Source organism: Sinocyclocheilus grahami, unplaced genomic scaffold (assembly GCF_001515645.1).
Source record: "Sinocyclocheilus grahami isolate Dianchi unplaced genomic scaffold, SAMN03320097.WGS_v1.1 scaffold113.1, whole genome shotgun sequence".
Taxonomy (NCBI): domain Eukaryota; kingdom Metazoa; phylum Chordata; class Actinopteri; order Cypriniformes; family Cyprinidae; genus Sinocyclocheilus; species Sinocyclocheilus grahami.
Window position 1 is genome coordinate 872,609 of NW_015505292.1, and position 10,238 is coordinate 882,846.

At 37.7% G+C, this 10,238-nt stretch overlaps 1 protein-coding gene across 1 annotated transcript in view; it reads left to right on the forward strand.

The window, feature by feature from the left end:
• The window catches only part of LOC107589197 (neuron navigator 2-like), a 90,173-nt gene that overhangs the window by 63,709 nt on the left and 16,226 nt on the right, over positions 1 to 10,238 (forward strand). Inside the window, exons 13-18 of the mRNA XM_016277561.1 lie at positions 2,153 to 2,282; positions 4,531 to 4,819; positions 5,660 to 6,269; positions 7,626 to 7,991; positions 8,202 to 8,267; positions 9,118 to 9,278. Coding sequence (XP_016133047.1) covers positions 2,153 to 2,282; positions 4,531 to 4,819; positions 5,660 to 6,269; positions 7,626 to 7,991; positions 8,202 to 8,267; positions 9,118 to 9,278 — 1,622 coding nt within the window. The remainder of the gene's footprint in view (positions 1 to 2,152; positions 2,283 to 4,530; positions 4,820 to 5,659; positions 6,270 to 7,625; positions 7,992 to 8,201; positions 8,268 to 9,117; positions 9,279 to 10,238) is intronic.

Below are 10,238 nucleotides of genomic sequence, written 5' to 3' on the forward strand. Positions count from 1 at the left end.
ATATATATATATTCATGTAATAAATAAATTTTTATATTTAAAATATTTACCCATTTACCTAAATCCATTACTTCAGACTTATGTGCCCTCTAGAAGCTTGCATTCTGTGTGAACAGCGTATTATTGTGCCATCTCAAAGAGGTACAAAATCATTTTCACTGACTTTTTCATTAACTGTTCCCTCCTGGTGGAATGACCTGCCCAAATCAATCAGAGCATTTGCACTTATATATATTGTTAATTATATATTGTTGCTCTTTTGTTAGTTTTGACTGCTTTTATTTTCCTCGTTTGTAAGTCGCTTTGGATAAAAGCGTCTGCTAAATGACTAAATGTAATATTTTTAGTGCATTTCCTTAGATTACAGAATTTTTAGAAATCTTTTTGTCAGCTTTTAGCAGCACACTAGTATGTTGATAGCTTCAGATAGACTAAATGCATTTAAATGGATTTCATGGTGTCTTTAAAAAGGAAGAAGTGACTCATTCATGTCAGTTTTCCTTCCATTTCATTTTGGGGGGCCTTTTTGGCATTTGTTTGCATTTGTCATCTGTAGTGTCTGACAGCGTATGGCAAATGATGAATGAAGCAGATCATTTAAGCAGAGACGTGCAAGCAGACAAACACATTAGCACAGTGTGCGTGAGAGCTCTTAGTGACAAATAGCCCCAATGGGACCAACTTTCTCATAGTTCATTAAAACAGGAACCACAGACGTCCTTCCACGCCAGTTATGTCAAGTCGGTTATGACAGACGTGAGCTATGGGGACTTTGTTCATATCAAAACAAGTATCTGTTGAGCTGTGTCAAAGGACATCAGGACTATGGTGGATGTTTGAACACGCTTCTCTTGTTTCATGACTGCCTGTGAATGAGCTTATGGGCTGGTTTGTGTGCCTGAATGATCCTGAGAAATGAGGAGGATTAGGTGGTATCTTAGGTGTTGATAAGGCGTTTTGTTGCCACACAGTGCTTAAGCTAGCTCTCTTAGCTTCGCTTGAGGCTGTAGTGTCCTAAACTGGTGGCTTGTGGGAGTTTGGCCAGTCTGTGTTTGGATCAGCAAATGTCATTTGCTCGGTCTTTCAGATCTTTTTAAGGCCTTTGATTGTTTGATTTTATCTTTACCAACCTGGATAAAAAAATATGTTTTAGCCTCATTTCAGCAAAAGTAGCGCAGATATTGATATATATATATACACACACAATGATTTAAGGTAATAATAAAAAAATAAATAAAATGTTAATTAAAACAGTTAAGTTGATTTGAGCAAAAGTAGCAAATTGTTGATTCTGTTATTGATAAATAAACAAGCAAAAAAAGCATATAAATAAAAATAAAAACTGTTTTTGGCTGATTTGAGCAAAAGCAAATAATTAAACAAACAAACAAAAACTATATATTTTACATGGACTAAAATGAAATAAGCCATTTTAAGCCTGATTTGATATAAAGAAGTAAAACTGGTTCTGTTATTGTCAGATTTTGTAAAAAAAAAAAAAAAATAACAAGTAAATAAGATTTTTAGCCATATTTGAGCTAAAATAGCAAAACTTTTGATTATGTTATTGTCTGATTTTGTAAAACTAAAAAAAGAAAAAATACTGATTTTAGTTGAAATGGCAAATTTATTTTATTACTGTCAGATTTTATGTTTAGACAATGAAATGTACAATCCACTGTGATCACACAACTCGTCTCACTGGCTTTTCTCTTTAACCAGTAGTGTCTCTGGCCCATATGATTTTGGTTGAGCCCTGCTGAGCATCCTAATGGATTTCTTCAGTCAGCAACACTGTGGGAAATGGGGGAAAGCAAAGCAGAGCGCATTGAGAATTTGAGGCACAGAGCTAATTAAAACAAGTTTTGAGGAGCAGAGAGACGCGCCTAATGTTTCAAGCATGATGGGAATGCAGGTTTTTATGCTCAGACTGTCCCTGTGCAGACTTCATGACTCTCCACAGATGCTGTTTTTTGCTTACCTTTCTTTCCATTGCTACTCTTTAAATATGCCTTTTTCCATATTACGTTGAACATTCTGCATCCATGAATTCTGTTTTATTTCTCACAGTACTCCTTTCACTATATTGATATCATGTCCCTCAGAAATGTAGATAAATTACTGTTCCTCTCTCTTTTCTCTTTGTTCTCAGTTGGGACGACAGCAGCTCAGTCAGCAGCGGGATCAGTGACACCTTGGACACCGATGACCTCGACACCAGGTCGTCCCTTAGCTCCTACGTCAACACCCCATCTGTCCCACACAGAGACATAGATGAACAGGTCAGTCATTGATGCCATAGCCTCGTGGTCTACAGAATAAGAAACATCTGCAGAAATTCACACGACAAACAACTTCAAAAAAATATATTTTAACATAAATTTTAGTTAGTTTGTTTTTAATTTATAGAAAATATTTTCACATTTTTTTTTAATTGTTTGATTCTTTTATTTGATTATCAGTGTCAGTGTTTTAAACTGGTAATAATTCATATTTTTATGATGGATTTTCATGTATTAAGATTGAAAGTCTGAGCCTGGGACAATGGTAAAACAATAGAAATCTATTTGATATTATTTTATTATACAATCACTTTAGTAGTCAATATAAATCATAAAGGCTGTAAAAAGTTTGAAAATGACCTTTAAATAAAATGAAATGTTGAAATCTGTATTTATTCATTAAAAAATGAGATATAAATGATTCACAATCTCTGGTGATCATTATATGCAATCAAAACAGGCCTGCACGTTTACAGCGCTGCTTTGGGAGCGGTTCTGTTGCGTCATTGTCCCTTTAATTCAATGAAATATTCTTATCAGAACTGGCCTGTGCCCGCTGTGTGCAGTCTTTGTGAGTGTGAGTCAGCGGACTGACTCAACTCTGCCCCGGTGATTGATCATCTTTACAAGCTCAAAGCAGGTTAACATATGCTAAGCAAATGGATCAGTACAGTGAAGCAAAGATACGGCGTCTGTCTCGCCTGTTCTAACAAGATGAATGCTTTAAATCCAGATGTGGCACACTGGGTTGTGTGCCGATAAGTTTGTCCACACTTGTAGCTTATTGGTTTGTGCATTGGTGTTGGTTTTTAAAAGTTAAATCCATGACCTTATTTATCTCCAGTCTTCCATATTTATCTCCGCAGATGAAAACACTTATTTTTGTCTCCATTTGTTTTTGATCTTGATGCTGCAAAAAAGTCCCAGATGTGGTTTCGAGTGCGCAGTGTTATTTTAGAACCACTGAGATACAATTATAGCTTTTTCTATATTTAGATTTTTTTTCATTGTAATTTTAGTTGAAGTTATAATAATTTTTATTATTATTGTTATTTTTGTAAAAAAAAAAAAAAATCAAAAATGTTGCTTTGGCTTCTAGCTGAAATAAGATATATTTCAGTTTTCTTTTCATTTTTTTTTTTTTTTTTCAGTTAACGTTTATTTTATTTCAAGTAAGATGTTTTTCAATGGTTCTAGTTTTAGTTAACTCTAATAACCCTGCTGTACACATGATTTCAAATTCAGAGAGTTTAAAGTCATGACCCAAAATTGCATCTGAACCGAAGCCAAATATCTGCCACCTTTCACTTCCACACCCTTGTACTTTTCCCTATGTAGTCTCTCCTCATTCTTGGGGCTGGAGTGGAGGAAGGATTTATTGTATCGGCGTTGAGATAACAATGTTTTGGAATTGGCCTGATAACAACTGGAGGCTATTAACATTCTTTCCTTGGCAATAATTTTTATGAGGATTTTCAGTAGCAGCTGAACAACGGACTTTCTAAAAGGGGTTGATGTCATCTTGGATACATTTGTGGAAGGTCATGTAATGGACGAGTTGGCTCTTTTGTCACATAATCAGATTTTATGATGGCTGTTGATGGTGTTTCTGAATAAATAAGATGCAAATTAGCTGTCGGTGGTGATATTGTATCTGTCATTACAGGCATTATATAATATATTTGTGCATGTCAGTCCAGAGTCATTTACATTTTTCATGCAAAGATGTGTGTATGTATGTATGCATATATATATATATATATAAGATTTTTATTTTATTTATATAACAATATTTTATACTATATGTATGACAAAATATCATCATTTGTAATTAATGAAAATTAAATGTTTGTAAAATTAAATTGGCTTTTATGTTGATATCGTATTAAAGCACAAAAAACAATATAAAATTTCAAGTTAAAATTTCTTTAATATCTTAAGAGCACATTAATATTGACTGCCCTAAAAAACTATTTTTACAGACCTTCTTGCACCCCCCTTGTTAAATATCAATTTTATGTAATATTATTCAAAAAATCACTTTGTCAAACATCTTTCATTAATATGTTAAGTACAAATGAACTTTGACAGCCCTAAAAAAAATCACACAATACCCCTTGTGGCCCCCTGGGATACCCCCAGATTTAGTACAGATTAGCAGAGAACATAGAAAGCAGATTTATATTCTCTGTGGTTCAAAGACTGAAATATTTATTTGCAATTAATGATTTGGTTTTCTCTCTTGCAGCTCCAGACGGATGCAGAGAAGCACTCTGCAGTGAAACACAACCCCAACTGGTCCAACAGCGAGCTTAAACGTTCAGAAGGCGGCTCTGACGGTGCCAAAAAAATGGAGACCACAACTAAATGGAACCACAGGTCCTCAGATGAATCAGAACGGAGCTTGATGGGTCGCAAGACACCTACCATCTCACAGACGGGCTCCTGGAGGCGGGGAATGACCGCCCAGGTGGGCGTCACCTCCCCACGGACGAAAGCTACAACACCTACGAACTGCAGCTCACTCAAGACACATGGTAATGGTTTAGATGGTCCTGTTTCATGGCTGTCCCAATTAGCATTTCCAAACCTTTTTTTGGAACACAAAACAATGTATTTTGATTAATGTTTTTATCATAAAATGAAAGTCAGTGGGGTCCAAAAAAACATGTTTGTGTTCCAGAGAAAGAAAGTAAGTCATACAAGTATGAAATGACTGGGATATTAATAATGCTTCATTTAGAAATACTGGAAAATGCTGTTTATCTGCTCTGTGCAAGGAAATAAGTTAAATAAAATGTCAAATTAAGTCCAGTATTATTTTAGAATTATTTACTTTATTAATACTTTTATGCTATTTATGTTTTAATTTACCTTTTTTGTTATTTTTTCTATTTTCATTTTAATTTTAGTTGAAGTTTTAGTCATTTTGTTACGTTCTTAGTCATTTTGTTTTTGTTTTTACTAAGCTTTATTTTAAGTACTTCAACTTAATTTTTTTATTTCAACATTTCTAATTTGTTTACATTAAGTTCTTATCGTCTAATATTTTTATTTTATTTTATTTCAGCTTTATTTTAATTAACAAAAACAATTTTAAATAATTTTAGTTAAGAGTAACAACACTGACTGAGCCGCGTCTCTGTTTTCATGTGGTTTCCTGAGGCATGACAGCCACAGAGATGTATTATCTGATCACATATCTCATCACATTGCACTATAACACCTACATTGTCTTATGTGCGGTGTGCTGCGTACCTTTTCTGAGACTTATGTTCAGACGAGTCCCGACAGGGACCATGCTACTATATTCAAAACTGTTCAAAAACATGATTTAATTTTGCACTTGACAGTCCATGTCGTTGATCATCCCACAGGTAAGACCGATGATGCCAAAGTGTCGGAGAAAGGATGTTCCAACGGCACCCACTCCATAAATGCTGATGACTCCAAGAAACCTCCCCTCAGTTCGGCCTCACGCACCCCAACCAGCACTTTTGGCTTCAAGAAGGCCCCGGGTGCGATAATAACGGCGAGTGGAGCTGTGGTAACTAGTGGCTCTGCTACAGTAGGCAGGATACCTAAATCGGTTGGGTTTTCTGGGAGTCGAATGGTGGGTCGGCAGACGACGGTTGATGATGGATACCTTCCTCCAAGTGCTCGGATGACTCTTCAGTACCGCAGTTTACCGAGGCCTAGTCGTACCGGCGCCGCTCGCTATTCTAACCGCTCCAACAACTCGAGTCTTGATGCTAGTTTTTGCAATAAAGGTACTGCCACACTTCCCAATCCTAAGAGTCGCAACTTAGTCAAGTCCCCAATGGGAACTACTAACCAGACAGACCGAGAGAAGGGTATCTTTTCCGATGTGGAGAGCCAGGTACTTAAGACTAGCGCAACTGCACAGATGGGGATACCAACTCAGTGCCAAGCTGGACGACAAGCAGGAGGAAAGTATTCAGAAATGTCCTCGCCAACCCTTCGTAGGTAAGTTCTCGCCATTCGCAAAGTTTAGCTTATGTAGACTTGAAAGACTGTTGATGAAAAATGAATTTGGCAAGGCATGATTTCTACTTGATGTGGATGAAAGCACCATTTTAGGTCTCTCAAATATTTACACAGCAGTTCTCAGCTGGGTTGTGTGAGTTCCTCCTTGGGTGCTGGACGACGTTCATAGGACTTACTGTTTATCTGAGCGATTTGATGTTGGTTTAGATTCAGAGGCTTGCTTCTGGCCACCACAAGTGCATTTTCCTTGGGCTTCTTGGTGTTTCTCTAAGACATGGCACAGACCAAGAGGCTAGTGTTTGTTCTAGCTGATTAGCTCTGACTGATTGCTCTCCTAGTTAGTAGAACCAGACTACAGATCGACTGATGTTATCTGACCAGGCAGTCCATGAAGTAATGAGAAAAATCAGAGGTGCCAGACTTTCCTTGTATCATATTTTTCTTTGTGAAGAACAGGGGTGTCCATCCTGGATGGCCAGTGGCCTGCAGAGTTTAGCTTCAACCTGCCTCAACTCCCTTGCTTGGTAGTTTTTAGTGAGCCCGAAGACCTGAAGGATGGTTCAGGGTTGTTTCATTAGGACTGGAGCTAAAATAGTGGCCCTCCAGGAGCCCGTTTCGACACCCCTGGTGAAGACTGACATTGTTGATTTGCATCTTGCTGTCAATAATCAACAAAAGAACAACAAAAAATTATTCCTGTCAGTTCAATTTACTTACTTTGCTAATCAGTAGCATAACCATTTTGTAGAATACTTCAATGTTTCATAAATGTATCTGTAATTACACATTTTCAGAAGAACAACCAGTCTACAAATAGACAGATTTTTCACAAACCAAAAATATACATTACATTTAATAATTCCTAGTTCATTTTGAAATGAACACAACCAAAAACTGAGTCATGATTCAGTGAGGGCATTAATTGTGATCTTAGTAATGGCTGTCAAACTGCTAACTCACAAGCAACTTTGTGACTCTTTTTGAGAAATTGAATAACTTGCAAGCGAGTTTGAGACAGTTTCATGAATCTTTTTAAAAAGAACCGGTTCATAAGAGTCATTTGTTGGTAAATCGGTAATTGCGGGCTTGTGCTATGAAAAATTCTCTGACTGAATGACTCGTCAAAAAGAACCGGTTCATCAGAGTAATTTGTTTGAGAATTGGAATATACAGCGTCATTTAAAAGAGTAGTGTGACACTGGCATGCAGTCTACTCTGATGAAACCTAGATTTTCAGTTATTGTCACAGATGTTGACTTTTTGTTGCATTTGCAGACATTTTACCCCCATTTTATTAATATTATTTGTTAAATTTATTTCCCCCTTTGCATTCAGACTGTTTGGTAGCAAATCTTGCATCAAGCAAGCTCCGGTCACCATGGAGAACATGAAGAACTCCACCGTCATCTCCAATCCTCATGCCACGTCCATCCAGCAGAATGGTTCTCTAAACACTCCATCTGTCGCCAGTGGAGGCAGTGACCCAGTTTACGGTGACAAGCTGACGTTGCCCTCTGGGGGTCATGGAGAGCAGACCATTTCTTCAATGGCCTCCAGCCCAGGATCAGCTTTCTCTCCTTGGGGAGGCAGGGATGGATTGGGCTCCAACCACACCAGTATTGACTCCATAGATGTTTCCTTGGGAAGGGAACCTTTATGTCTTAATCGGACCAACAGTGCCCGAACTGGCCTCTCAGACAGGTGAGAAACTGATTGTTCAACCATGCTAACTTCATGTCAACACAAATGATTCTTCCAGCCGTTTGTGACTTGAAAGTCGGGTTTATATCTCTTGTGATGATCTATCTTCCTTTCCACCTACTCCTCTTTAATCATTTCTTTATCTCCTCTCCCTTTTCTGTCACTTTTATCTGCCTCTTTTTGTTTTGTCTGCCCCATACCCTTCTCTAGCTCTCACTCCTCCCCCTCTGCTAGCCCTAAATGTACCCGCAACACACTCCCACGGAAAGAGGACAGGTAAAGCTATCTTTGTGGTCAAATGGTCTGTTTTGTTTTGTGTTTTTGTCTTGCTTGTGTGCTTTGTGATCAGAGCTCCTGACTGTGACTACAAAAAATACAAATTTGTAACAGTAATTTGAAGGGGGAAAAAACTAGACAGGAAAACTAGTTTTGTTCCTTTCATGTTCTTTGTGTTTTTGGAATGACAGTAAACCTCGATTCCTTGAAATTACTCTTTTGAACTGGTTCTTTTTAGTGATTTAGTCAAAACAATTCACAAAACTCATTTCTGCCAGTGAGTCGTTTCTGAGTGCACAACTGACTCCCTCACTGAGCCACAAATCATTTTTCATTTATGTCCGATTTAAAATAAACAGAGAACAGTTACTTGGAATTAATAATACATGTTCACAACAGAGATTTTGTGAAATGATATGTCATATTTTAATTCTATAAATCTAAATGTAATTTGTCAGCCAAAACAGTAATTTAACTCCTAAATGTTTTTTTGAGACAGTGGCTCCCTAGTTATTTTTTTTTAGTCTAGAGCCCTGATTATGTCAATAGTATACCAATATACTTATAATATGTGAGTGCAGTTTGTGTTTACTGGGTTTTGATTTGTTTAGTACACAATATGGTAATTATTTATACCTGCTGACCTGGTTAAATATTGTAGTATGCAAATAATCATTGGAGCTTGGAGCAGTGGACTTGGGTTTTCTGTTACCCACCATAGATTTGATAGCTGTGCTTATCCTGGCATTGTGATATTTATCTTGGAGCTGTTTTCATGAGAACTTTCATGCAAAAGAGAAAAACAACACTGCATTTCACAGACTCATATACACTTGTTTTAAACCTGCAGGTATGGCCATGTGCCTCAGGTCAAAGGTCATGAAGAGGCCCGTGATTGGCTACGTTCACTCGCAGCTGTTGGGCTCCCGGATTCAATTGGCTCTTCCCCCTACACACCTGCCTCTGCACTCAGCTCACCCTCCGGCACACGCTTCAACTTTAGCACACTTGGTAAACACAAGAAAATATGCGTAATCACAGTTTTATTTTTGTTACTGTAGGGTTAACACTACTATATTGATTACTTTAATCGACCAATATTAATATTGGTGGGTGTGTTTATATATAATTATAATTTTTATATATCTCAACCGATACTGATCAGTTTTATATATATATATACAGTGGGGCAAAAAAGTATTTAGTCAGCCACCAATTGTGCAAGTTCTCCCACTTAAAAAGATGAGAGAGGCCTGTAATTTTCATCATAGGTATACCTCAACTATGAGAGACAAAATGAGAAAAAAAATCTAGAAAATCACATTGTAGGATTTTTAAAGAATTAATTGGTAAATTCCTCGGTAAAATAAGTATTTGGTCACCTACAAACAAGCAAGATTTCTGGCTCTCACAGACCTGTAACTTCTTCTTTAAGAGGCTCCTCTGTCCTCCACTCGTTACCTGTATTAATGGCATCTGTTTGAACTTGTTATCAGTATAAAAGACACCTGTCCACAACCTCAAACAGTCACACTCCAAACTCCACCATGGCCAAGACCAAAGAGCTGTCAAAGGACACCAGAAACAAAATTGTAGACCTGCACCAGGCTGGGAAGACTGAATCTGCAATAGGTAAGCAGCTTGGTGTGAAGAAATCAAATGTGGGAGCAATTATTAGAAAATGGAAGACATACAAGACCACTGATAATCTCCCTCGATCTGGGGCTCCACGCAAGATCTCACCCCGTGGGGTCAAAATGATCACAAGAACTGTGAGCAAAAATCCCACAACCACACGGGGGGACCTAGTGAATGACCTGCAGAGAGCTGGGACCAAAGTAACAAAGGCTACCATCAGTAACACACTGCACCGCCAGGGACTCAAATCCTGCAGTGACAGACGTGTCCCCCTGCTTAAGCCAGTACATGTCCAGGCCCATCTGAAGTTTGCTAGAGAGCATTTGGATGACC